The 27785-nt window shown below is 56.9% G+C and overlaps 1 protein-coding gene across 8 annotated transcripts in view; it reads left to right on the forward strand.

The window, feature by feature from the left end:
* Window positions 1-27785, forward strand: part of PTPRF (protein tyrosine phosphatase receptor type F) — a 184639-nt gene that overhangs the window by 93763 nt on the left and 63091 nt on the right. For 7 of the 8 annotated variants that reach the window (XM_079920119.1, XM_079920117.1, XM_079920121.1 and 4 more), the window contains 2 exons: window positions 12455-12531; window positions 19327-19462. In XM_079920119.1, the coding sequence (XP_079776245.1) occupies window positions 19372-19462 (91 nt within the window). In that variant the 5' untranslated portion in view covers window positions 12455-12531; window positions 19327-19371. Of the gene's footprint in view, window positions 1-5106; window positions 5159-12454; window positions 12532-19326; window positions 19463-27785 lie in introns of those variants that run through there. The other variant, XM_079920118.1, reaches the window with a different exon arrangement.

A 27785-nucleotide genomic window follows, 5' to 3' on the forward strand; every position in this document is an offset into this window, starting at 1 on the left:
GGGTATTGACGAGAGTGTTATCAAAATGGTAAGCCTTGAAATCCAGGTGGGACAAGAAGAAAAGCAATGGAAGGAGAGAGCAGATGCATTAGGAGAACACAGAGAGGTCCACGGTGGAGAGGTCTGAGGAGACCCAACAGTTATCTCATCTTGAGGTCACCTGAGCAGGTGGTGCAGTGAGGGACGGGACGAGGCCCAGCAGGTGATGGTGTGAACAGGTGACCCAGTGGCCTGCAGATGGGGATTCGACAAGGAGGTCAGGAGCTGGTCTGTGTGTGCTGACACTGAAGGGACTGAAGTAGCAAAGGCCACTGAGAGGTCCACTAAGCTGCAAACGGGCAAGGTCGTTGGATTGGGCAAAAGGGAGGTGAATAGTCATCATGTCAAGAGCAATTTCAGAGGGGTGTTAGTCCCGAACGCTGTGTCATAGTGGACTGAGTGTGTACAGGAGACGGGAGGGGGGAGGCTCCCTGTGTCAACAGCTCTTGGGTTTGCTGTGAAGGAGAACAGAGAAACGCTCCATCTCTCCCACTCTGGACAGGCCGGTGGGGTCCAGGGAGGGGACTTTTTAGGGTGGGAGAGACTTGAGAATGACTGCAAGTCGATGGGAATGGTACAGTAAAGAGGAGGCAGGTGGGGTCAGCCCCTGCCATGACAGGGCACATCTCAGGAGGGAGAGAGAGAGGAAGGAGTAGATGGGGTGGATTTGTGGATTTGATAGTGGGGGATGGAGATGTCCTCCCCGTTAGCCTCTGTTTTCTCAGAGAAGCTTGAGGGGAAGTCATCAGAGTGTTCTATTGAGACATTAACTCCTATCTCATTCACACACCCCGCCCCCCACATAGTGACTCACCAGGAAGGAGTGAAAGGCATTAGCATTCTAGGGTCTGGGCCTTTTTCCTCCCACTCCACACCTGAGATGGTACACAGACTGTTGTGCAGTGCTGGCATCTGAGTTCTTTCTGACGGACTGAGAGGGAGAACATCACCGCGTCTTAGGGAGTTGATTCTCCATCATGGAAGAGACGGGCGGGAGGACGGGCATTCCCTGTCCCACCCTGGCATGCACCCCTCTCCCCCCAGGAAAATGGCTGTGTGTGACTGCAAATGCCAAGGTCTAAGGGCTGCAACTTTGAGGGTCTGCGGGAGAGACCCCCATAGAGCCAGGGATGGGGGAGTGGCCCTGAAGGTGGGGGACAAATAGTGGGAGGCCCACAGCAGGGACGACTAACGTCTGCAATGGCAGCGCCGGCCTGAAATAGACCTCAGCCTTTCTCTGCAAAGAGGAGCACAGACTGAGCATATTTGGGGCTGTGCAAGCCCCCGGCATTCTTGGACCATTGGAGGGGAGGTGAAGGAGAGCTGTGAGTGATATGGAATTCTCACAGATCTGCTGGGCAGGGACTCAAGCTGAATTTAATTTGATTGAGACCAACTAAGAGATGACTAAGGGTTGTATTTACGTCATGAGTTTGAGCAGTGTCCAGTGGGCCTGGGACCTGGACACAGGGTAAACAGTGAGTGGGAGCTGACATCTGGCTCTCCCCTCACCCTGCCCCCTGGGGCTGGAGCCCGACAGACACAGATCTACCATGTGGTAGCACTCGGCCTTCACAGATGAGCACAAGGCCGTCCCTCCCCACCAGGCCCAGGAGCAGAGCAGCGGGTCGAGTCCACATGGACCCCGAGCTCAGAGTTTGGCCGTCTGGACAGAGCCGTGGCTCCTCTCTTTCCACGGCTCTCAGGCATTCACAGGCCCAGCCACCCGAGGCTCTTGTCTCTGTGGCCCCAGGGCCTGGGCCTCTGGTCCCTTTACTTCGGCCTTGTGTCCAGTTCCAGGCGCTGGGCGTGCTGAGATCTGGGCACGCCCCACCTCAGCAAACACCTGACCACACGTGGCACTGAAAGGTGGGCGAGCAGGGGGTTAGAGACCAATGGCTTGAGATTCGGAGAACCCTCTGTCCCTGTGAGGGTTGAAGCAGGAGGCTGGTTGGCCCAGCAGTGAGTGGGTCTGCTGACTTCAGCCATCGGAGCGCAAGGCCCCTGGCCCACGGGCCTTCCAAGTATTTAGGTCACAGATTAGGCAGTGCTGGACAGAGGGAACTAGGCTGCCAGAGCTGCAGACCCACTGAGGCCCAGGCTGCAGGCACACAGGTCAGCAAACACCACAAGCCCCTCTCAGGGCATGCCAGGCCAATAGAAGCCCCAGGTGTGGACGAGCTCTGAGGCTTGGTCAGGGAGCTTTCCCCACCTGGTCACTTATGTCTGATGGTCCCTGAGCACAGAAGAGGAAAAGCTATCTTTTTATTCCTTTAACAAATATGTACTGAGCACCTTTTGTGTATCAGGGCCCAGTACTGGCCCTGGGATATGGCAGTGGACAAGGCAGGCTCATCCCTCCTGCCCTGCCCTCAAGGGACCCACAACCTATAAGGTGTGGGGCCGGGGGGGACAGACACAGATACTGATGGTGGTGACACCCAGTGTTTAGAGTTTGGGCAGGCAAGCCCTCAACTCAGCCAGGGGTTAGAGGTGGCTCCCTGGAGGAAGTGATGGTTCTAAATAGGTACCATTGGTTCCAGGGTACTGACGCTACTCAACACAGAGTAAGTCTTAAGGGGCGTTTTTTATGACTTATGTGTGAGAGACTTTATGACCAACTTGATTTTGTGTGAACCAAAACCCAAAAGTCAGAAGCTCTCTGTCTCTGTCTCTCTCCCATCTCTTCCCCTCCCCCACTCTTTCTCTCTCCATCCCCGACTCCTGCCCATCTCCCTCTGGGATGATCTCTAGTCCCTTTTTACATTTCAAGATTTGCAGGCTGCATTAGATGAGGGTGCAGGAGGGAAGATGCCCTGTTTCTGGCCCAGTGACTGAGTGAATGAGGTGTTGCTGCCTGAGATGGGACTGCTGGAGGCCAGCAGATCTGGGGCAGGAGAGAGGGTGAATTCAGTTTACCTGACGAACATCCGGGGAGTGATCTAGAGAAGACTCTTGGATATATGGATCCTGAGCTCAGAAGAAAGGCCCACACTGGAGACAGAGATTTGGAAGTCATCAGCATTTGGTTGTTGGTGGTAGAGATGGTCCAAGGGACAGGAGGCAGAGGGGAAGAAGGGATGGCCTAGGATAGACCTCGGGAGGAGCAGGAGATGGTTAAAGAGATTGAGAAACAGTAGCCAGGGAGGAGAGTGTAGGCCATTGAAGCCAAGAGGAACTGTTTTCACGAGTCAGCAATGAGCAGGTATCACTGGCCAAAAAGCATACTTTAAAATTTAGAAGAATCCCACCCCCCGAAAGCCTAACCCACTCCAATACTGAAAAACAGGCCAAAACGTCTAAAGATGCACGAAATTTGCAATGCCTCCCCCACAGTACACCAAAATTACCAATGGATAAAAAAACCACGGACTAGGAATGTTCATTTTTGATCCGTTTGTCATCCGGAATCCGGATCTAATTGTTTGCCCAGAATCACTGGAGCCAGTCCCATCCCCTTCTCACGCACCAGGGGGCGCACACGCACCGTTTCTAAATCCAAGTCCAGGGCAAATGCAGGCAGTGAATTAGGTGATAACCAGAACTTGACCCCTCAGCCCAGATCCCTAGACCCGCATCTCTCCCCCTGCCCTGCACATTACACTATGATCCCCAAGTCCAGATGCCTCAACAATTCCCAAACTTTCTCACCTAACCTCCAGACTCACAGTGGTATCACAGAGACCCCATAGATCAGAGCTCCCATAGGGGTCCTCATCTTACCTAGAGTAGTAGGGGTAGGCACCCCGTCTTTCATGAGGTGGGCAGGCAGGAGACAGCTGGTGTGGCACAGACTGGACGATACGTCTGGGGCCGGAGGCTTTGGTGCCAAGGTGTGGCTCTTGGTTTGGAGCTTACCAAGTTCCTGAGTTAGGACTTGGAATAAATCTTCAGGTAAGTTATTGGTTTAGCCCAGAAATTTATAGGGTCAGCATCTGAGTTTGATATGAGGAGTCAGAAACTCAATACTGAGGTTTATATCAGGCTTGGGGGATATTATCAAGTCCTGAACTCAGGGGCCAACTCACAACATGACTCAGGTTCACAGTTGGAATTGGTGTAGATATTGAGGTGTTGGCCAGGCTCTGGGGTTGACATCGGGTCAGAGAAGTAGAGAGTGAGTATGGGGATTGAGTGGATTTGTGTGGAGTTTCTGCAAAGCCAGTCTCATAAATCTTGGGTTCCAAGATTACCATTAGAGGTGAGTCAATGTAGGGTCTTAAATGGGCCCCCATATGGATGAGGTTTGAGGTCAGTATTCGTATTAGGGTCCTTTTCTGGTGACTCAATCCCAGTTCAGAAAGGGTGTTGGTGTTGACCTGGGATTAGGACTGCAGTATTAGAGGTTTCTGTAAGGCTTGGGGTTCAGAAAAGAGTGCTGGGGTCCATAAGAAGGGAGCCATTGGACTTTAGGTTTCATACAGGGATCAGGGATCAGCGTTGGTACTGGGGTCCATTTAAGGACCAGGGTTGGTGATGGGGTCACTATCAAGTAGAGGTGATAAAGGGGTTTAGAGTCAGAATTGGTATTTGAGGTCAATATAGGGGTTCGGATTGAAATTATTACTTGAGCCAATTTCGGGGCACATTTAGGGGTTTGGACTTACTATTGAGTTTGGGGGTGGGTCTGGTCTCGGTATCAGGTTCACATCGAGGGAATGGGGTCCTAGAGTAGTATCAGGTTCATATTTGGATTGAGAGCCTCTAACTGGATCCGGACTTCGTATGGGAGTTTGGGTCTGTCCATGCTCATTTTGGGGTTCCGGCTCGGTACTGGAGCCCGCGTCGGTTTAGGCTCGGGGTTGGGCTGAGGCCTCGTCGGGCCTACGCGTCTCAGCAGCTCTACGAGCGAGAGTGCACGAGGGGAGGGGCGGCGCCGGGGACGCGCACGGCAGGGGCAGGGGCGCGGGCGCGGGCGCGCGGCTGGAGCTGGCGCGGGAGCGACGGGAGCGGTGGCGGCGGCGGCAGAGGCGGCGGCTCCGGCTCCGGCTCCGGCTCCAGCTCGGGTGGCTGTGGCGGGAGTGGGATTCGGTGGCGGCGGCGGCGGCAGAAGAGGAGCAGGAGCAGCGGCCCCAGCGGCTTGGGGGGGACATGCGGACCGACGGCCCCTGGATAGGCGGTGAGTGACCCCCGGGCCCCTTTCCAGTTCCCTCCGCATCCGTCCTTTCCCACTCCCCCGCCCTCTCTCCGCGTCCGCCGAGCGGAGCTGGGGGCGGTCCCGGGGGGCTGGGGGGTGCCGATTAGGCCGGGCCGCGCCCCCACCTGCCGCGCCCGCAGCCTCGGCTAAGCCCCCCCGCCCCAAGCCCGGCGGCTCCTCCCCGCGTTACCCCGCGGCAGACGCGCCCCCCCACCCCGCCGCCGGCTGGCTAGCTCCCCGCCGCCCCTCGCCGCCTTTCCCTTCCTCCCCCTTTCCCCCTCCCTCCCGCCGCACCTGAGCCGCAGCCCGCGCCCCCCCACCCAGCGCAAAGTTTCCCTTTTGCATCCGTGCTTCCCTTCCTGGGTCCCGCCTCGTCTCCCCCTACTACCAGCGCGGACGCTCTCCGGGGGCGGCCCTCGACCTCCCTCAGCCACCCCAGCTCCGGGCGGGTCCAGGCCGCGCCCCCGCCTCACAGGCGCCCCCTCCCAGTCGGCAGGGGATCCGCAGCCGCCGCGCCCCCGTCTCGCTCGCGGCTCGGGCGCACGTGCGGTCCCGGGGTGCGCGGGGCGTGAGTTTGGAATCCCCCACCCCGCGGGGTCGCCGGCGCGGGCTGGGGAGGGAGGGGCCGGGCCGGGCTGTTCCCGCCCCCACCCGGGTGCCACGACCCGAAGGCCCTGGAGCGATCTGTCCCGTGAGGACGTGTCCACTCGGACCCGCTCCGGAAAGTTCACTCAGTCGCCGCCCCGCGTCCCGTCCCGTGCTTGTGTGTGCCGCGGTCCTCATCGCTGGCCCACGATCCTGTCTCAGCTTCTTTCTCCGTTTCCCTCCGTGTGTCGGTGCCTCTCTGTGCCCTTCCACGTCTCTGTATCTCTGTCTCCCTGTGTCACGGCCTCCCAGTCTTATCCCCACCCCACCCCCTCCCCCGCCCCAGTAATCCCGGAGTCTCTCAGCTGGCTGCGACTCTCTCGGGGTCTCCCTGTTCTCGCTCCCTGGGTCTCTGTGTTCTTTCTCCCGGCTCTCTGTGCTCTTTGCCAGGTCTCTGTGTTCTCTCCCCGGGTCTCTCTGTGCTCTCCCCGGGTGTCTTTTCTCTCTTCCCAGGTCTCTCTGTGCTCCCTCCCCCATCCCTGGGTCTCCCTTCCCGGGTTTCTGTCGTGTCTCTCGCTGGTCTCTTGGTGTCTCTGTCTCCCACTGACTGGAGTCTCTGCCGCCCCTCTGCTGGCTGGCCTCCTCACCGTTTCTCTGGAATGCTGCCCCTCTGGTTCTTCCACCCCAGGGTGGGGGAGGGGCTAGTTTTTCTTCCGTTTTCAACATCCCCCCCCTCACCCCCAGTGCAGGGCCCCGAGTTGGAGCAGGTTGGTGGGTGGGAGCCTGGTACCTGTCTGAGCTGTGAAAAGGAAGGGAGGCTGCTGGCAGGAGGGGAGGGAGGAGGTGGTCCTCTGGATTCCCCTGGGGGCTGCGGGGCAGGCCTGGGAGGCTGGACTGCTGCGTGCTGGTGATGAAGGCTCCACTTCGGCTCCTGAGCAGATGGGGGCAGGGATCCAGAGTGACCTGGTGCGGGATCTGGCCAGAGAATCCCGAGAAGTGCGTTGGGGTGTGAGGCCTGGAGAAGGATCAACGGCTGATGCTTCCAGGGGGATCCTCAATGGTGAGGGATCCCCTGAGAAGGAAGGAGATCTGCTGAGGGATCCTTTGAGAGGCATGAGGGATCCATTGGGATCCAGAGCAGGGTTCTGTCAGAAAACCTCAGGAAATTCTATGCTTGGCTCCTTATCAGCGCCTGCTTCAGGAAGCAGGAAAATCCCCGTTTTTCACTGATTATATGAATGAGCCCAGGGCTTCAACAAGGAGCCGGTGTACCTCCCCAGGCGTAGCCCTCCACCTCCGCAGCCCCAGGCCCAGGCCACACACTCACAGCCCTCTCATTTCCACACTCAGCTCACCCTCCCACCCCTCACCCCCACTCCACATCCACTTGTCTCCTGAGTGCCCTCACACTTGCACACTTGGGCCTGCGTGGCAGCCAGAGCTCAGAAATCTGCTGTGCTTGCACACCCATGTACCGGTCTGTGTGCTTGCTTGTGCTCTCACTGCACCCCTATGCACAGTCCAGGGAGGGTGTGTGCACACTTGCAGTCTCATGCATTCTTTTCTTTTTTTTTAATACGTTTATTTATTTATTTATTTATTTTTGGCTGCGTTGGGTCTTCGTTGCTGTGCGCGGGCTTTCTCTAGTTGTGGCGAGTGGGGGGCTCCTCTTCGTTGCGGTGCGTGGGCTTCTCCTTGTGGTGACTCCTCTTGTTGTGGAGCACGGGTTCTAGGCGCACGGGCTTCAGTAGCTGTGGCGCACGGGCTCAGTAGTTGTGGCGCACGGGCTTAGTTGCTCCACGGCATGTGGGATCGTACCGGACCAGGGCTCAAACTCATGTCCCCTGCATTGGCAGGCGGATTCTTAACCACTGTGCCACCAGGGAATCGTGTGCACACACTTTCTCGCACATTTTTGCTTGCTCAGAGACATTTGAAATGTCTCTGTAGTTCTGTTTTCTTTTCCATTTGCTCTTCCTCTTCCCTCTTTTATTTCCTTTAACAAGGAAATTGTTTTCATACAATTCCTTCCTCCCTCCTTCCGCCTGCAGCTCCTGGCCTCCCCTCTTGTCAACCTTGTGCACTTAGTGAGGGTGGGTGTGGTGTCCAGGGCTTCTAGGAGAGGAGGCTGGATTTGGGTGCTGGTGAACCGGTTGGGGCGGTGGGGGGGGCGGTTGCTGTAAGAGTAGACTCGCTACTTTTCTTGGGAATTGTTACTGATGGGTAGCAAAATGCTGGCCTTGGCTCTCTGCGCTCCCTCCACTCTTTCTCCCATCAGTCCTAACTGTAGGAGTCCAGTACTGAGGGCCCTTAGTCAGAGGGAGATGGGACCCAGCCCTCTTCCTACAGAGGCTGTGACACATACTACAGCCCCTTCATTTTCCAGTTTGAGAACTTGAGGAGATCCCTTCCTCCCTGAGTCTCAGTTTCACCCCCTGTAAAATGGGAGAGGTCATCCAACCTTGGCCAGTTCCAAGGCTGTCGTGAGAATCTAAGGGGACTGTGTGGCAGTGTGTCAGCAGCAGTAGCGGTCGCTTCCCATGTGACTGACACTGCCGTGTTCTTGGGCCAAGCTTGCAGCCAGGGCCCTGCCCTTGAGGAGCTTATGGTCCCGGAGGGAACAGATTGCATCATGGGAAGGCAGAGCAATTCAGTAACCTCTTATTGATTGCCGAGTGTGTGCCAGACTTTGGGCTAGGCACTTTCAGCCAGGCTGCCATGCTTCCTGTGGAACTAACAACTGTGTAAAAGAGGCAGCCCACCCCTTAGGAGCCGCTGAGGTTGAGCTCAGCAACAGCTCACCTAAAGCAGCCGCAATTTTGAGCTGAGGTTACAAGATGGGGGGAGTTCACCACGAGGCAGGGGAGAGTTCAGAGGTCAAGGAGAGATAAGTCTCAAAGAAGACCAAGAAAACAGGCTATCTGAATTGCGTTTTGAGGGATGAATAAGAGTTTTCCAATTGAAGAAAGGGCACTCTAGGCAGAAAAGAAAACAATATGACTAAACACTCAGAGATCTTATCACTAGTGGCGTGTTCAGAGATACGGCAAATCACAGAGGATCTCTATTGACCTGTTAAGTTACTGTAACTTTACTGTGAGAACACAAAAGGGAGATATCAAAGAATTAAAGCTTGAAGGTGTGTGTGTGTGTGGTGTGGTGTGGAATGTGCTATGATCAGATTCATGCTTCTGGAAGAGGATTCTGTGGCTACGGGAAGTAAATGGAGACAGGATACCCAGTGAGGAGAAGGGTACAAGTAAGTCAGGTGAGAGAGAATTGTGGCTTGGTAGCATGGAGCCACTTAGAAGGCACATTTATTAGGGCAGGATGATTTATTGGATGTGGGGGTGAGGAAGAGGAAGGGGTCCAGGTTCCTGGGAGTGAGTGGGTCAGGCCTTCACTGAGCTGGGGACTTGAGGATGAGAGGTAGATTTGGGGCACAGATAATGAGCTCAGGGCTGGACATGTTGTTTTTGAGATGCTTGGAGCATTTGAGGGTCGGGTGGGGGACTTATAGGAGGTGGTTGTGTGTGAGGATCTGGAGTTGGGGAGAGAGGTCTGCGCCAGAGGAAGGATGGAGAGTTATACGAGAGGGTGTAGAGCTGTGTTCAAGAGAAGACAACCTCAGTGGTGAGGAGCGCAGACTCTAGTTTCAAACCGCTGGGTTCAACTCCGCTTAATAGCAGCGTGACCTTGAGCAAGTGGCGTAACATCTCTAAATCAGTTTTCCCACTTGTCAGATGGGTATAACAAACTTCCATGTCTCACAGGGTTGTTGTGAGGATTGAAGTTAATGTGCAGAAAGTTCTTAGAATAGGGCCTGGCATCTAATAAGCACTGCCATCTCAGCGTTAGCAGTTGTTATTGTAATAATCCTCAAAGGGCGAGGTGCAAACCATCCCCATCAGAATCTCAGTGGGAGCGGCTTTAAAAACTAGACATTGTTAAGGTTTGGGCACCTGCTCACCTAAAGTAGCTGCAATTCTGAGCTTAGGGTAGCTGGCTAACCTAACCCAAGTGCCCAGCCCTCAGCCCTCATGTCATCGCTGGGACTGTGTGTGTTGCTCAGGTGTATTTGACCTTCAGGTGGGCTGGTGTGAGAAGACTAGAGGATGAAGCCCTGGGGAAGAGACCCCACATTGGGAGTGGGTGGAAGGGGATTCTGAGAAGGAGCAGCTTTGGTGTGTTGGGTTCCCTGTCCCCCCTACCCACCCTGGGCCCTGGGCCCTCTAGTGGGGTGTCTGCCTCTGAGGTCCGGATGCACCCAGACTCTGTGTCCACAACCTCCAGGTCTGAGAACGATGGTTTGGGCTCCTCGGCAGTGTTTTAGCTGTTTCTGGGGACTGTTGCGGTGCAGCTACCGGGGCTGCCTGGGGGCTGCTCTAGAGGGGCGTCCGTGCTCCTCTAGATTTCAACTTACTCCTCGTCCCGCTGTCAGGCCAGGTTCCAGGCTTGGCAAATGACGGAGAGCCCTGCCAGGGGCCAGCTTCGGCTGGGTGCCAAGGCCTGCGTACCTGATCGTGGTCATGGCTGCCAACCTCACCCCTTATGAGGCCTTTGTGGGTGCCAAGCAGTGAGTCCTAACTTGGGTCCGGTACCGGTCAGGCCGTTCCTGAGTAGCTTTCTAGTTGGTCTCCTGGGCACACCCGGCAGCCCTGATTGTTGCTGTGTCTAGGGTGCTTCTGGGAGCTGCTGCTGGTGACTCTGACAGGTGGTTCTGATTGCCCTCCTGGGTCATTTGGGACACTGGTGGTTCCAGGTGCTGATCTGGCTCTTCTAGAATCCTCTTTGTGCTGTAGGGTCTTTCCAGGTGCAGGGTTCTGTGCCTGTTCTGTCTGTTCCCTGACCCACCTCCAGGCCATCTGGGGCACATTCCTCTATCCAGGTGTGGTTTCTGCTCAGCTTGGGTCCAGGTGCCAAGCCCAGTGCTCCTGGTGTGGCCTCAGGCGCGGCAGGAGGGCAACTGGCTTGGGGGACCCTCCCCCTTCTCTACCTCAGACTCTGCCCCTCTGCCCCAGGGTCCCTGAGCAACGGTGGAGCTGACAGCCCCACATCTGGCCCTGTGAGGCCCCGGCAGGGGTCGCCGGACAAACGGGCCTTTGAGTTTGGGACACGGAAGCTGGTTTGTCTGGCCAGACCCGCCCGGCAGCCTGTGTGCTGGGAGCGGGGAGGCCACAGGGAACTTTGCGGAGAAGCTGGGGGGCTGGGAGACGGAAGCCTGCGGCCATCCTGAGGCCTGGGTTGTGAGCTGTGGGGGGAGGGGTGATGGAGGCTGGGGAGGGTGTGGGCTGCAGGGTCAGCGCGGGTGGTCGTGGGTTGGCCAGGCCTGTCCTGGCCATGCTCAGGCACGAGGAACTCCCCTGTGTTGCAGACGCGGCCGGTCTCAAGCGAGGCTGGTTCCCAGGTGCCAAGTGAGAGGGTGTGGGCGTGTCCGACCCCTGCCCCCACTCAGGACAGGGCCCACGCTGGTGGGAGCTCAGTAATTGTCCTGGAAGGAAGGCGCCGGGCTCTGTCGCCCTGTGTGTGCCAGCGGAGGAGGCGTCCAGTGGCACACCTTCATTTTAAAAATTATAGAGCAGGGCTTCCCTGGTGGCGCAGTGGTTGGGAGTCCGCCTGCCAATGCAGGCGACACAGGTTCATGCCCCGGTCCGGGAAGATCCCACATGGCGCGGAGCGGCTGGGCCCGTGAGCCATGGCTGCTGAGCCTGTGCGTCCGGAGCCTGTGCTCTGCAATGGGAGAGGCCACAACAGTGAGAGGCCCGTGTACCGCAAAAAAATTAAAAAATTAAAAATAAATAAATAAATAAAAATTATAGAGCAGCAGAGAGGCAAAAATAAATATTGCTTCTGAAGCTTCTTTGAAGGCTGCACGGGTGCTGGCACGGCCCTCCCAGGCTGGGCTGTTTTCTGCGAGCTCATTCGCGCGTTCATCTGCTCAGTCAGCATATCTTGAGGGAGCACCTACTATGTGCCGGCTCTCTGCTGGGTGCTGGGGACACGGAGGTGAGCCGGCACGCACTGAGCTTATGGTTGTGACTCAGCGGCCACTCGGCAGTTGTGTAAATAAATAAATCATATCAATCATGTCGTGGTCACCACTCCAAGGCAAGGTCCAGGCGTGTAGTCCAGGACATCCTGGAAAATGCTGTTGGCTCTGAGATCCGAGGGGTCACTGGCTAGAAGAGGTGAGGAGTGCGGTCCAGGCAGTGGCATAGGGCCCGGGCAAGGCTGAGAGACTGCAGGAGGATGGCACATTTGAGGACCAGAAGAGGAAGTTTTCGGGCGGGCGGGCTGGCTGGCTGGCTGGCTGGCTGGCAAGAGGGAACGTGGCCAGATTGGGCTACAGAGGTGGGCGGCGCCGACTGCCGTGCTGGAGGGTGGTGCTGAGGAGTTTGGACACAAGTTTTTCTGCTGAGGTCAGGGACTTGGTCTGTGTTGTTCACGGCTATATGCAGGGTGCCTGGCAGAAAGCCTGGCACGTAGTAGGTGCTCAGGAATATGGAAGAAGTGAGTAAATGAAGTGAAGAGATGGGCATTTTTCTAAATGGGGCTCGTCCTGCAGGAACAGTTCCATAACCTGCTTTTTCTTCCCCCTTCGTAAACAGCAAATTTTGAATGTCTTTCTGTGTCAATACCTGCTCTGCTGTAATGAAATTCTTAACGTTTCCTTATCCTTTTCTCTCTTTCCAGGAAGGAGCAGAGGCCCCAGTGCCCTGCCCTCAGTGCTGGTTGTCCAAGAGTGACGGGCGTGAGCAGTCAGAGTCCTGGTGAGTGTCCCCCCGGTTGTGGCCAGGCAGGGGTGCCGAGGGCCAGGCCAAGAAGCTTGGATTTTTTTTTAATTTATTTTATTTAATTTATTTATTTTTGGCTGCGTTGGGTCTTCGTTGCTGTGCGCAAGCTTTTATCTGGTTGCCGCGTCTTTGTTGCGGTGCGCAGGCTTCTCATTGCAGTGGCTTCTCCTATTGAGGAGCACGGGCTCTAGGCGTGCAAGCTTCAGTAGTTGTGCAGCGCGCAGGCTTTAATTGTGTGGCACGCAGGCTTAGTTGTTCCGTGGCATGTGGGATCTTCCCAGACCAGTGCTCGAACCCGTGTCCCGTGCAGTGGCAGGCGGATTCTTAACCACTGCACCACCAGGGAAGCCCGAAGCTTGGATTTTGACTTAGGCCGGTGGAGAGCTGTGGAAGGGTTGTCACTAGGGGCGTGAATGATCCAGTGTGCGTGTGGCAGAGAGGTGATGGAGGCCTGGACCAGGAAGGCGGTGATGGAGGTGGAGAGAAGGGATTTGAGTGTTATTTAGGGAAACCAAGTAGACAGGACATGGTGAAGGGTTGAATGTGGGGCATGAGGGAGGGGAGGTGTTGAGGATGGCTCCTGGGTTTCTGGCCAGAGTGGGTGACGGAGGTGAATGGGGAATGATATACAGCTCATCAGCTGCAGTAGGTGTGAAATAGGCTTCCGGGTAACATTCTAGGACTTACACCAGGATCTCTATGCTTCCCATTCACCGTGTTTCTGTAGAAAAGACTGTTCCGAACTGTAGGTTGTGGTAGAAAGAGCAAGGTACTCACAGGATCTGGGCCCATCCTTCTTCGTCTCTTTGAGGTCCACTTCTTTCTTTCTGCTAGAAGCACAGACGTGTGGGTTGGAGTTACAGGGAATGAGGTTGGGGAGTTAGGTTGGAGTCAGAGTGTGCTGGGCCTTGGTTGTCAGGCTAAATAAAGACTGTAGCCTCTCCTGAGGGTGGTATGAAGGCACTGAGGGTTCATAAGCAGAGAAGCAACATCCACACATTCATCTACCCGTTGCCCATTCGCTTGTTCATTCATGAAACATTATCTGCATGTCTCCTGGGGGATAAAGAAGCCAACAGAGCTGCGGGCCTTGATCAGATCTGCATTTTTGTAAGCTGAAAGGGGGCCTTGGTTTGTTTGCAGGATGGGCTGGAAGGGAGTGACCAGGGGCAGGAAGCCCACCGAAGACATGGGCGCTGATGACGTCTTCCTAACACGGCAGTGGTTGGGGTGGAGCCAGGGCAGATTCAAACGTATTGACCAGTGATATACGTGGGATGAGGAAAAGGGAGAATTTGCGGAGGCCTGGCTGGCTTGGGTGGGTGATCATGGCGGTGCTTGTCACGGAGATGGGGACCTGGAGGAGGAGTGGGATTGGGGAGGATGCGTTCTGGTTGGGCCATCCTCTGTAAGCTTCTTGAAGACAGAGCCCATGACTGTCTTGTTCATCACCCTGCCTTCTGGTTCAGGGCCCAGTAGGGCCCACTGGACAGTTCTGCATGATGGCTGGCGAAGAGGGCTGTGGAAGAGATGGGTCTGGTCTGGGCGTGGAAGGGAAATGAGCATGTATTGGGTATCTACTGGGGGCCAGACCCCGTGCGTGGTGAGGTGAGCTATGGGGCTATGGAGAAGGTGCGGCAGGAAGGCTGGGTCACAGGTTGGAAAGGTCAGATGGGGAGGGTGGGTGTGGAGATACCTTTCACCTGGCTATCCTCAGATGATGAGTTTGACCTTCCTGGGAGCCCAGTCTCACCATAAAAGGTGCCTGAAATTGGAGCCCTCTGTCCTCTGGGGAGGCCACTTGTTGATGGCCTGTTGAAGGGGTAGGGGTGGGGTGTGCTGTACGGCCCGGCTCTGGAGGCAAGACTGACTTGGAGGGGGAGGGGAAGGTGCTGTGAGATCCCGAGGCCTAGGTACAGCTAATATATGTCAAGCCTACCTGGGGTATTGGGGCCCAGGGTACCCATAGGGACTGAGTTCTGGGGCAGGGACCAGGGCAGCAGGCCTTAGGTGACATGGGCAAAGGATCTTGCCGTCTGCATCAGGGTTTCTCAACCTCAGTATTGTTGACATTTTGGACCAGATGACCCTTTGTTGTAGGGCCTGGCCCGTTACTGTAGGATGTCTAGCATCATCTCTCGCTTCTTCCTACAGTGCCAGTAGCACCTCCTCCCCCATCCCCGTCGGACAATCACAAATGTCTCCAGACATCGCCTACTGTCCCATAGCAGGGCAAAATCACCCTGGGTTGAGAAGCACTGTTCTATACCACTTCTTGCTGCCTTCACTGTGCTATACAAACCTGGGAAACTGGGGAGGGCCACGCAGGGAAGGTTCACAGTGATAGGCCACGGGAGCTGAGTTCTGGTGGGTGAGTAGGTGGCTGAGGCCAGGACAAGGCATTCTTTACAACGGAGAGAAGAGTGGGTGCAGAGGCCTAGACGCAGCCACGTTGGTGAACATTAACCCAAGGGAGGCTCCGCTCTCCAGAGGAAGGAGCCTGGACGGCTGGTGGCTTAGGGGTTTTAGCTGTAGGAAGGTGCCTCTGCTGGCTCCCTTGGTCTTCCGCCCCCAGAGCTAAGCCTCTGCTGGAGCTTGTGCCCCACCCCCAAGACTCTGGGATGCTCTTCCTAAGCTCCTCGTCCTCTTGCAGGGGAGACCGAAGAGCTGAGGGCTGCCAGAGGGTAAGTAAGTTCCCAGCTTCGAGAAGGAGGGAGGGTGGGCAGATCCTGGCCGTGCTCACAGTCTCTGGCCAACTGGCTGGAGGAGCAAAGGCAGCCTGCCGCAGCCTCCCTTCCCGGAGCTGGGGTCACGGCTGAGACTGATTTATTCCCGTCGTAATCTGGTGGTTGGTTTGGTGAGAGTTGGAAACATGTTGGTTTTCCCTTCCCAAGTGTAACAAGGCCTGTTTCCGCTTCCCCGGCCACTGCTGCAGTGCCACGTGGTGAAGTGTCCGGGACGTGACAAAAGGGTTAGCTGCCCACCGGTTAGAAGATGAACAGCTCGGGGCTCTGCCTGCTCTCACGCTCCTCTGCCCCAAGCGCTGGCCTCTCCCCTTAGCCGGCCGCTCCTTGGGGCCCTGGATACCCCTCCTTCTGCTGATGCCCATTTTGGGGCCCCAGCCTCCTGAGAGCCAGGGTCCTGGCCTGGGGAGGAAGCAGGGAGGAGGCTGTAGGAACAGGTGGTATTTGGAGACTAATTAATATTTGTGAGTAATAACACGTGCCCAAGGGAAACAAATCAATTTGTGTTTTCATATTCATGAGGCCGCCTCGGAATTATCCCAGATGTTCTCCAGCCAGGGAACCACCCCCGCATGTTTGGCGTCACATGGTCTCTCCTGGGGGGCCCCCCGCTGAGGCTGGCAGGGGTGGTTGGGTGGGCCGCATGGCGGTGACCTAGCCTCTGGGTAACAGGCCTTTCTGTGACGTTTGTATTCGAATCCTGTGGCTCGGTGTGGGGCCTGCTCCTTCCTTTTCCCTCAGAGCAGTGATTCCCAGGCTCTTCAGTTTCACAAACCAGTACAGTTTCCAAAAGTACTTGGGGGCCAGACATGGGGTTGGCAAAATTTTTTATCTTGCCAAGTAAGGACATCATAAAAAAAACAACTGGTATCTGCTATCACCATCACTTCCTACAAGAAAGGACATTTTAGCACCAAGGACGTAATTTCAGAATAAAGGACAGCTCTTCCCAAGAAAGGGCAGTCGGCAGCTTTACACTGATGTAGCAAAGAAAAAGGGTATGTTAAAACCATTCTGAGTGTAGAAAAATGACATTTGATGATATTGTACAATATTGTTCAGTATGGAATTGTTTTCCTGCCCAAGTGTGTCAGTTGGTAGAACCGATGGTCCGCGGTGCAATTCAGAGACGAGCTGAGTGTGCAAGTGCTCAGGCCGTATTTTCATCTCGGCCGTTGAGAGCCCAGACTCACCCAGCCGTGGGCGGAAGTGGACGCTCTGCTCTTAACGCCGTTGCACTGATTTCAGAAGGTTCTCAGCTACCCCAGCAAGGCTAGCGTCGGTCCACCCCCCTGCTCCCCTCCCGCCACCTCCCCACAGGTGACCCTGAGCACTCTGGGGTGGGGGCAGGGCCAGCGTCTAGACGGAGGCCAGACCCAGGAGCCAGGACTCCTCCTATGCGGGGCCCTGGAGCTGGGAGTGGCCTGCGCCGCCTGACACTGGGGCAGGCTGTGTGCCCAGAGTCTGGGGAGGAGGCAGCTTGCTCACACCAGGAGCTGGTGAGGGAGAGGCCCTGGCCCGGACAGCTCTGTGGTTGCCTGAGTAGTTCCCTGAGAACGTGTCCATGTCTGTGTGTCCCCGCGTCTCCCCGTCTCTCTGGGTGTCCTCGTGTCCGTGGACCGCTGGGAAGAGCTCTCTGGGAGGGAATGTCATTGTTTTCAACTTCTTCACCTCTGTCTGTCCTACTTTTTGCATCTGAACAGTATCCTACGCACTCCAGACCCAGATACACAGGGGGACCCTGGGGTCCCCAAGTCACGGCCACTTGTTTTTGTTACAGTGGGGGTGGGGTTACCAGAGGCAAGCCCAGTTTCTCTGACACCCGTGGGCAGAATCTCATCCAACAGTGTACCACACGATGTCTGCTCTGGAATTAACACCCCCTTGATGGCTGTACTGGGGACTGACCCCCATGATGTGTATAACAGGGTTATTCCTCTATGATAACGTACCCCTATAACGTCCATCGGGCAGCTGCATCCCCATGATGTCTGTCTACACTCACCTGATGTCTGGACAGGGCTGCTACACTTCCGTGATGCCTCTCCCTGGGAGCTGCGCTGCCACGATTACTGTACCAAGGCAGCTACGGGGAATTACGCCTCGATGATCATTGTACTGGGGAGTTTCACCCCATGATGATTCTGCTGTGCAGTTGTACCTCCATAATGTCTCTTCTCTGTAGCTTCATCCCCTTTACATCCATACCAGGGAGCTATGTCCCCCGTGGTGTGTGTTCCTGAGGGTTATGCCCCCATGTTGTCTGCCCTGGGAGGAGGGTTCACACCCTGACTGCTTGTACCTGGGAGTGAAACCTCTGTGAATACGGTATTGTTGCACCCTGTGATGTCTGCACTAGTCCCCTCTGCCTCTGTCCTTTGGTGTAACACACCGCTGATATGTGTACCAGGAGCTGCAGGATGGTTGTATCAAGGGGCCATACCCCCACGACACCCTGGCCAGGCAGTTCACCACCTGATGTCTGCTGGGAAGTTGAATTCTATTGTTGGTCGCACTGCTGCACGACAGTGCCATGATGACAAAGCCCAGACAGACAGGGCCTTAGTGATGCGTGTCCTCCAGCCCAAGTTGGCCGTATGGGGCATGGTGCTGGGGACTTCCTCTTTCCTGGTCTCGCCACACCGAGCGGAAGGCCAGGCCTGGTGTAACTAGGGCTGGATGCCCACCATGCTGCTTCAGTGGGCCTGCTTTTGTTGCTTAGCCTGTCTCAGACTTCCGGTGAGATCTTGGGACAAGGGACATCTCCCACCCTTTCCCCTTTGTGTTCAGCCCCTACCTCACTTCACAGTTGTACCTGCTTTGTCCCAGCACCTTTGCTCACCTCCTGCCCTCTGATCTTATGACCTTCGACTGTCCCAGTTGAGACGGATCTAATTTCCAGGGAGGAGCAGAGCCATCTTTGAGGCCAGCCTCTTCCTGTTCACCAGCCCTGTCACCTCCTTGCAAATATTCTTACCGTTGTGGGTTAGCTGGCACCTGGGTCGGATCCCCACCCTCCCACCAGAATCCGTAGGTACCACTGTGGGGCCCCCAGGTGTGTTCACCGCCACTCACTCCCCTTCTGCGCCCTGTTGTGTCTCCAGAGCATTAATGAGGGGCTTTGTGCACCAGCCCCTGGCCCAGAGCAAGGTGTAAGCAGAGCTGGTGGGCACTGGCACAGATCCCCAGAAGCCCCCTGAAAGGGAGCCATGGGAGAGAGACCCTTGGGAGCTCGCCACCGGGGCTGGAGAGTGATAGCGGTGTATGTGTACCGTCTGGGGTGGCCATGCCTAGGGCTCCACACTGGTGCTGGGCGGAGTGGGCGGCGGGGGCACACCTGGCTGAGGAGCCCTGTAAGCAAAGGCCTGGGGGCATTCATGCAATCCCGAATGGTCTTCCCCATGCCCAGGTTCCTGACTCAGCCCGGATGGCAGTTGTGAGCAAGGGCACCCCACCCCTTGATATGCTCTGGGCCACTGGGGCAAGGGCCAAGGAGGTGTGAGGTCGACTCTTAGGGTCCAGCACCCCCAGTCCTGGCCACTAGGGCCTCCCTGTGGTTTCCCTAGTGGCCAGGACTGGGAAGGTGCCATGGGAATTGGGTAGGATGAGGGTAACCAGGCGGGGCGGGTGCACCTTGTCCAGAGCATGTCCTGGCGAGCCCGGACGGGTTGTGGCTTTGGCTCCAAGCCTCTGATACCTAGATCTTGTCTGCCACGACCAAGGCTGTGCTCTGAGGCTTGTGCCCAGCCTGCGGGCTCTGCTGGGGAGAGGAGGGGCAACAGGAGACCCCAGGGACTCTGGAGTCCCTGGCCTCTGTGGGTCTGCTGACTACTCCGTCTCGGTCTTGCTTTGTTTGGTCTCTGTCTCCACCTGTGTGTCTCTGTGTCCCTCCTGTTGAACTAGGCTCTGGGTGGTCAACGACGATGAGTGGTGGTCTTGGTGGTGAGTGGGGGCCAGGAGGTGGCATGTGGGCAATAAGATATTGGTGGGTACCAGCTAATTGGCTCTGCCGTTCTCTCTGTCACAGGTTGATTGTCCTGGACTGTAGCTGGTTGTGGCGCTGGAGCCCTGGATGGCCCCTGAGCCAGCCTCAGGGAGGACGATGGTGCCCCTCGTGCCCGCACTCGTGATGCTTGGTTTGGTGGCAGGTGCCCATGGCGACAGTAAGTCTGACCTCTCAAGGCATGGGATCTCCCAGATGGAAAGGTGCATTCCTCCCAGCAGGACTCTGGAAGGGGGGAAGAGGCCTGCCACTAGGAGAGACAGGATGGCTAGATACACCTCCAGACCTTCTGTCCTAGAGAGACCCCCCACTTGGAGACCACCCCCCTCCAAGTGATACTCCAGCCCCGTTCTTCCTCGGAGCATCCTGTGGGATCTCGCATGTCCCTTAAGGTGCTCCAGGGTGGGGGGTGTCTGAGTGGGACCCTGTTTATGGGGTGGAGGTGAGACATGTCCAGGATTCGTGTGGTCATTAGTGATGTGCTCAGGCGTGTACTGTGTCCGCTGCTGTGGACCTGTGCAGAAGGCACAGTGTGGGCCATGTCGGTGTTGGTGTGGGAATGGGGGGCTGCACACAGGAACACGTATGGACATGTGATGCCAGAGGTGTCCACAGGTCCAGGGAAAGATGGGAAGGTGAGCCACCAGAGCCCTTTCCCTGGGCCAGACCTGTGTGTAGACACTGAGCACTTCCTTCCCTCCCCACTTCAAGGCAGAGAGGCATCCCCCTCCCCCAGCCCTCAGCCCTGAGAATGGGGGAAGATTGCACTTGGCCACAGGAAGCTGGGCTCCAGCGCCCCTCTCTGTGTATGGGGGGAGATGGGATTGTCCCCTGCCCAGATCCAACTACGAACTTTGGTCCCTTTCCTGCCTCCCTTCCCCCTGCCTGGCACTACAAGACTGGCCGCAGCCCGCCCCGTTGCCATGGTTACCACTGCTTGGTTACCGGTGGGAGGCGGGGCACAGGGCAGATTTAGCCAATCTGCACACTGAGGGGGAGGGTCGAGGTCGGAGCCAAGGTCCCTGGGGAACAGAGCTGTTCCCATCCTGTCCGGAGCCCAGAGGTGACAAAGGGCCAACCTGGGGGTCAGCGCAGGGGTCAGCAGGCCATAGGGTTCCCCCACCCCGCTCTCCCTGTGTCTGGGAGCAGAGCTCTCTTCTTGCCCCACCCAAACCCTTTCTCCTAATGGCTCATTAATTATTCAGGACCAGATCCTGGAGGGGGTGGGACTGGAGCACCCCGCCCTTTGTCCTCCAGGTTGGGTGGGGCCAGTAGAGCGAGGAGAAGGAGAGGGCATTCCTCCTGGGGCGCAGGGTGAGGGGTAATGGGAGCCTTGAGGTGCGGGTGATGAGAGGGCTGGGCTAGCAGAAACAGGGAAGATTAGGGGGTGCGGGTGATCTCCAGCTCGGTTGGGGCTGCTGGGAGAGAGCTTGAGCCTGCAGGGCCAGGCTGGGGTAGAAGTCACTGGGTAGGTGACAATAGCAAGGAGGCGAAGGCTTGTGAGAGCCAGCCCTCGGACACTGAAGTCCTGGCCTTGCTCCCCCACCCTCACTCTGGACGCTCTTAGGCCCTTCAAGTGGGAGCTTGAGAGCAGAGGGAGGACCACCCGGCTGGGCTTTTGGAGACAATACATCCTGGGAGCATAACTGTCTTCCCTCCTACTCAGACCTAACATGCTGGAACCTGTACCCTCACCCTCATCCTCCCAGACGTACCCGTCTTTCTGTGTTCTCTCTCCTGGTGAATGGCTTTCCCACCCACCCAGCCACCCAAGTCAGAAACCTGGGCCTCCTCCCAGCCTCCTCGCTCTCTCATACCCACATCTAATCCATCACCAAGTGCCGCTGTTTCTCCCTTCTGAATATCTTTGGAATGCATCCACCTGTCTCTGCTGCCCTCACCCAAGCCGTGCTCGGCTCTTGCCGAGGCTTTTGCTGCAGCAGCCTCCTAGTGGCTTCCCTGTCTCCAGCCTCTGTCCTCACCATCCAGTCTCCGTTCCATGGTAGGAGTCATGTTGCAAAATGAAAGCCTGATCATGTCGCCCCTCATTTTAAAATCCCTCGCTCTCTTCCCCTGTCGCCTTTCGGATCAAGCCTTGGGGTCCAGGCCCTGCATCTTTAAGCCTCTGCCAACCTCATCCTTCACCTGCCCCACCCCACGCCCCCGCCGTGCTGACTTCTCGGTTGCTCCCGTGCTCCCAGGCCTCTGTTCCTTCTGTTTCCTCTGATAGGAACCCTCTTCCCCATCCCCTTCACCTGATGAGTTCCCACTCACCTGGAGCCATCACCTCCTCTAGGAGCCTGGGTCATGTGCTGCTCCCCTGGGCACCTGTGACTGCTTCAGGTCTGTCTGTCCCATTGGACTGTGAGTCCTGAGCGGTCAGACCATTGTCCAGTTCAGGGCCTGGAGTGTGGTAGATGAGTGAGTGTAGGGGTGGAGTCTGGCCTGAACCCCTAGTAGGACTCAGGGGGCAGGGCGGAACAATTTTTAGAGCAGAGGCCAAGAGCCTCCGTGCTGGTCCCTTAAGGACCAAAGACCAGGAACTTGAAGGTAGGAACCAGCTGGAGATGCCGAACTAGGTGAGTTGGGCTCTGCTCCCAGGCAGAGAGCCACGGGAGAGGGGCATGGGCTGGGGGCTGTGATGGCCTGACCCCAGGAGCACTGCACATACGTTTGGATCTGTCCCCCGCGTCATGGCCAGGCTTGGGCTGGGCCTGCGAGACTGCTCGCTGGGGCGAGTAGTCAACGTGGACAGAGCTGCTGCAAAAGGTAGGGCAGGCGCCCCAGAGAATTGACGACTGGAGCAGTGGAGCGCAGAGCGGACAAATGTGTTTCTATAGGCCTCTTAACGAGACAAATGAATGGGGGCCCTGGCCTCTGAGGGGAGTGCAGGGAAGGGGGGCGGAGAAGCAGCTGCCAGGGGTTAGCCCCGAGGCCCCGGCGTCAATGCCGAGTCAGCTCTGATGGGGACCTGGGCACGTGGGGCTCGGCGGCTCCCCCAGCTGGGGCTCGTGGCTTCTCACGAGGGAGGCTCGTGGGGCCAGGGGTGGTCCTGAGCAGGAAGAGGTTTCTGCTGATCCGCTGTGTGCATGTCAGGTGCTCCGTGGGAAGAATCCACACAGGCCTGCCTTCGGAGCCCGCACTGTGGGTTACTGCAGCGTCCACTGTGCTGGGGTGGTGCTGACACAGAGGTAGTGACCTAAGCATCGTTGCGGGGGGAGGTGTAGGGGACTTCCTAGAAAACAGGAGCCCTGAAGGTTGAGTGGGCGTTTGCTAATGGGGGCCATTGCCTGATGAGATGAGATTAGGGGGAAGAAGCAGGAACGGGCCTGGGCTTCTCCCTGGAGCCCATGGGAGGACCATGATGAGGACCATCTCCCTTTTGTCCCCACACAGCTTAGCACAGTCCAGTTACTTGGAGTCATAGGAGCCCAGAGCAGGATGCCTGATGGCTAGGAGTGTAGGTAGGGGCAGAGGCCTAAGTAGCTGAGGGTGTATCTGTCGTATCACCGCCCCCACCCAGCCTGGGGAGCTGGAACATGGCAGGGTGCTGCACGCAGTTCTGCGGTGCCCTCCTCCTCATCCTTAGGGAGGCAGGACCTGGTGGCCCAGCTAGACTCTGCCCTCCATGGAACTTCCGGCAGGTTGCTTTCTCTCTCAGGGCCTGTTTTCCTATTGCACAATGAGGATAATCACTTCTACCTGGAAAGGTTAACTGAGGTCACATGTTCAAGGCACCTGGCACTTAGTATGTGCTCCCTCCATCCTAGGCCATGACCTGGGGCTCCCAGTGTGTCCCCTGGGAAACCAGGGTTGTCTCTGAGCGGGCTGCCCTCCCGGGGATGCCAGGAGTGGTCACAGCATTAATGAGTCCCCAGCTCATCAGACTTGTTCAGGGCCTGGGAAACCCGCCTCCCTCCCCTGCCTCACCACCCCTTGCTGCTGCGTGTATGTGTGCTGTGCGCTCTGCAGGGAAGGCACAAAGTAGGTGGCTCCGTTTGGCTGGACCCTGGGAGGTGTGGGGGGCCCCCCACCCCAACCCCCGCCCAGGCCAGCCCACTTGTTTCCTTTCTTAGGCCCCTCGCTCCCACTTTGCATGGGCTCAGCTACCTGTGCGAGTCCAGGGCATGCCCCTGGGGGCTGCTGCCCAAAGACCTGTGCAGCCCACGACCTCCATGTGCTCGGGGAGGGGAGGTGGGCCCACATCCTGGTGGGGCAAAAAGCCCCTCCGGACATGTGGTCTTCAGAAGTTCTGTTCAGACCCTCCCCGAACACTAGCTCTGGGTCTGTACTGGGCGAATGGTCAAGTCACCCGATTTTGTCTGCCTGCCTGGGGACCTGACTGGTCACTGTGGCCCGCGGGCTGCGGGACGCAGAGCAGGCTCCCACAGGCTTGAGAGTAGGGTGCACAAGAGGGGCAGGGCACGCACGAAGGCAAGGGGGTACCCACAGACCTGGGTGGGTGATGCAGCCACGGGGCCTGAGCTGTGTCCTGCACGGTGCTTGGCCTGTGGCAGGTGCTGGTTTTTTTTTGAAAAAGTCAAGAAAGCCTGGAGAAGTTAGCAGGAGTGAGCGTGGGGAAGGGAGCGGGGAGACAAATGTCAGCACAGGGTTTGTGCTCCCCAAAAGTCCGCCTGGTGAAGAGAGGCGAGGGCTTGGCAGGGCTGTGGGAAGAGAGGTGCCCACCCGTGGGGGTGAGTGGGCTGAGGGAAATGAGGGGCTGGTCTGTTGGAGGGGAGGTCCTGCCCCCTAGGCTGCCCCGGGCCCGTGTGCTGCCAGTCTTGCCAGAGCCTGGTGGGTGGGTGGGCTGGGCAGGGCTCTGGCCCCTCTCCAGCCTCCGGGGCGGGTGGTGGGGTCCACCTCCTTGATGGCCCCAGGCCTTGGGCGCCATCCAGCCTCTCCTGTACTCAGGCCTTCCCCTTCCTCTCTCTCTCCCTCCCCCCGCCCCGGCCCCCCCCACACCTGGCTGCCTCCCCAGCTTCTGGTTCTTTGTTTGGCGTGGAGGCCCTGCCCCCAGGCACACTCACCCGGCCATTCTGGTTCAGCAGGTTCCAGCCTCTGGTTTCTGCAGCTGACACGTTGAGGCAGGAGTTTCACCCAGGGCTTCTCTCCCCAGCGGGCAGCAGGGGCTCCCCAGTGTGGAGTGTGAGGGGCCGAGGTCTCCGTCCTCTGCAGGCCTTCCTTTGTGGTCAGGTCACCTTCACTTGCCCGCCCCACCCCCCTGTACCAGGAATGGGGTCAGGCGCTGGGACGGGGGAGAAGCAAGGCAGGCGTGGTATCTGCCCTACTCAGGGTTATTGTTCTCTGTCGGGAAGCAGCCATGAATTAAATACTCCTCCAAGGTGTGGAGAAAGTAATAACCTCACACGTGTACGTAACAAACCATGAGCAGTGCTGTGAGAGAGGCGGCGGGAGTCTCCAGAGAGCCTGAAACCCGGAACTGAGCTCGTGGAGGTGGGGGCCACAGCAGGGGGACCAAGGAAGGTTTTCTGAGGAAATGATGTTTAAATTGAGATCAGAAAGGTGAATAGGAGGTAGTGGGTAAAGAGGTAGTCTAAGAGGTTTGTGGCAGAAGGAATGGCTTATGCAAAGGCCCTGAGGCGCAGGGGGCATTGTTTATCCAGTGGACGGGAAGCCAGGGGTGTGTGTGTGTGGGTGTGTGTGTGTGTGTGTGTGTGTGTGTGTGTGTGTGTGTGTGTGTGTGTGTGTGTGTGTGTGTGTGTGTGGTGTGTGTGTGTGTGTGTGTGTGTAGGGCTGGGGTGAGACCTGGCAGGGCTCCAGGTCTGAACTCCATCATGACGGGAGTTTAAATCTTGGGATTTAAATCTTGGGAGACCTTTGGAGGGTTTTGATCAGGGAAGAGGCTGCTGCTTCACTCTGGCTGCTGAATAGAGACTAGGGACGCAGCTGGTTAGGTTGGTGGAGTGTCCAGTCGAGAGAGGGTGATGGCAGTGCAGAAGGAGAGCAGGGAGCTGCTGTCTGGAGGTGTGGGGGAGGGGCGTGCAGTGTGCAGGGGGGTGGGCAGGAGACTCTTCCCCACCCCCAAGTCGGGCAGGGGCGTCCTATCTGAGAGGATCTCACTGAGAGGACAGGCTCTGCAGACAACTGCAGACTGGGAGAGTCCGGAACCTCCTTCAGAGGGCAGTCGGGGCAAGGGTGAGGCAAACTGAGGCTTCCTGAACCTTTGTGATGTCCCCATACCCCTCGGGTCCCCAGCAGGTTTGTGTGTTTCCCCAATAAGGCTGCCCTCACCCGCTCTGGCTATTCCAAGAGCAGTCAGGTAGGTCCCCGCGTCTCCTTCCTCCAGGGAGGCCCTGGGTGCTGTAAGATGTGCTTAGGATTTGGAATCCTGGATCAAACTCTAGCTCTACTCCAGATCAGTCTGTGATTTGTCTGTTGTTTAACCTTCTGGGCCTCCGTTTCCCCATCTGTAAAACGGGGGTGATAATTCTACTGATGCTAAGGAGGGTGATGGCTGCCCACAGGCAAGGTCCACCACGTGTCCAGCCTGTGCAAGCAGCCTGCAGACATCATCACATTTCGTCTGCACAGATCCCTATCACTAGCACCATTCTGCAGATGAGGCTCAGAGATGGTGAGTGACTTTCTTAATAATTACATAAAACGTCCAGAGCCCACTGGACCCTGGGCTGCTGGGTACGATGGGCCCCTCCCTGCTCCCTGCAAGGCTGAGCCCTCCCAGCTCTCTGTACCTGCAGCTGTCACTCCCGACCCTGGTGGTCCCCCAGACCCTTCCCTCTGCCCCATCTGCTGTCCCTCTTCTCTCCACTGGATCAGCACCTTCTCCCTCTGCTGGCTCCTTCCCATCAGCATTAAATAAATAAATAAATATTATCTTTCACATCTTAGGAAAAAGAGAAACAAGAATAGGAATTTCCTTGGTGGTCCAGTGATAAAGAATCCACCTTGCACTGCAGTGGATGCGGGTTCTATCCCTGGTCAGGGAACTAAGATTCCCACATGCCGTGGGGCAGCTACGCCCCCGTGACACAGTTACAGAGCTCGCGTGCCCTGGAGCCTGTGCGCCACAACTAGTGAGAGAAAACCCGCACGCCACAACCAGACAGAAGCCCCCACACACCACAACGAAGATCCCGCACGCCTCAACAAAGATCCCGTGTGCCGCAACTAAGACCCAACACAGCCAAAAATAAATTAAATAAATAATAAATAAATCTTAAAAAAAAAAAAAGAAACAAGAATGTAAAAACCTCCCTTCAACCCGTCCTCCAGGCGCCGTCTTCTCTTTATCTTCCCCATCACAGCCAATCTTCTTCTTTTTTTTTTTTTTTTTGACCGTGTTGGGTCTTTGTTGCTGTGTGGGCTTTCTCTAGTTGCGGGCGAGCAGGGGCTACTCTTCATTGCAGTGCGCAGTGGGCTTCTCATTGCAGTGGCTTCTCTTGCTGTGGAGCACAGGCTCTAGGTGCACAGGCTCAGTAACTGTGGCTCGCGGGCTCTAGAGCACAGGCTCAGTAGTTGTGGCTCATGGGCTCTAGAGCACAGGCTCAGTAGTTGTGGCGCACGGGCTTAGTTGCTCCGCAGCATGTGGGGATCTTCCCGGACCAGGGATCGAATCTGTGTCCCCCTGCATTGGTAGGTGGGTTCTTAACCACTGCACCACCAGGGAAGTCCCCAATCTTCTTTAAGTAGTCACTGTACTCTGCTTTCCACTTCTTCGCCTCTTGCTCCTTGACCTCCTTTGGTCTGGCTTTGGCCCCTGCCGCCCCACTGACTGCTCTTGACAAGGCCCCCCAACTATACCAATGTGAACTGTTTCTGGCAGGTGTCTTGGAGTCATATAGGCTTGAATTCAAATCTCAGATGTGCCGCTAATTGGCTGTGTGGCCTTGGGCTAGTGACTTGACCTCTCTGTGCCTCTAAACTGGAGATAACAACGGTGAAGGACTAAATGAGATAAAGTACCTGGTGCAGAGTGGGATTATCATCATTGAACAAACATGTTTTTGTTCCAGAGACCAGACCAGGCCTGGGCTCATCGGCACCGAGCAGGTGGTCTGAAATGTCATTTCTCATGGTATCAGCCTTCCTGGAGCTGTTCATTGGTCTGATTAATAGGAAATGGATCCGCTATCAGGATTAGCAAGGCATTTCTACATCTTAATGAAGGCCGGGTTTCCAGGGTCTTGTGACCCTGGGTGATGGGATTCCAGGTTGGCCCTGGTGTGTGTATCAAGGTGACATGGGTGGGCATGGCAGTACAGTGTCCAAGCCCCCTCCCTTCTCCCCCTCCCCCTGCCTCTCTGTGGACACTCTGGGGAGACGTCCAGGCCATCGGAAGGCAATTACCCAGCCAGTGGGAGCCGGGTGGGGAGGGCAGATTTACAGGACAGCGTTCACCTGGGAAGACATCCAGAGATACTTAGGAGGTGGAATGTGTAGGCCTTCAGGACTGATGGTGTGTGGGGGCCGGGGAGAGGTGGAGTCACGGTTTCTGGCTTGAG

The sequence above is a fragment of the Stenella coeruleoalba genome (assembly GCF_951394435.1).
Source record: "Stenella coeruleoalba genome assembly, chromosome: 1".
NCBI lineage: Eukaryota > Metazoa > Chordata > Mammalia > Artiodactyla > Delphinidae > Stenella > Stenella coeruleoalba.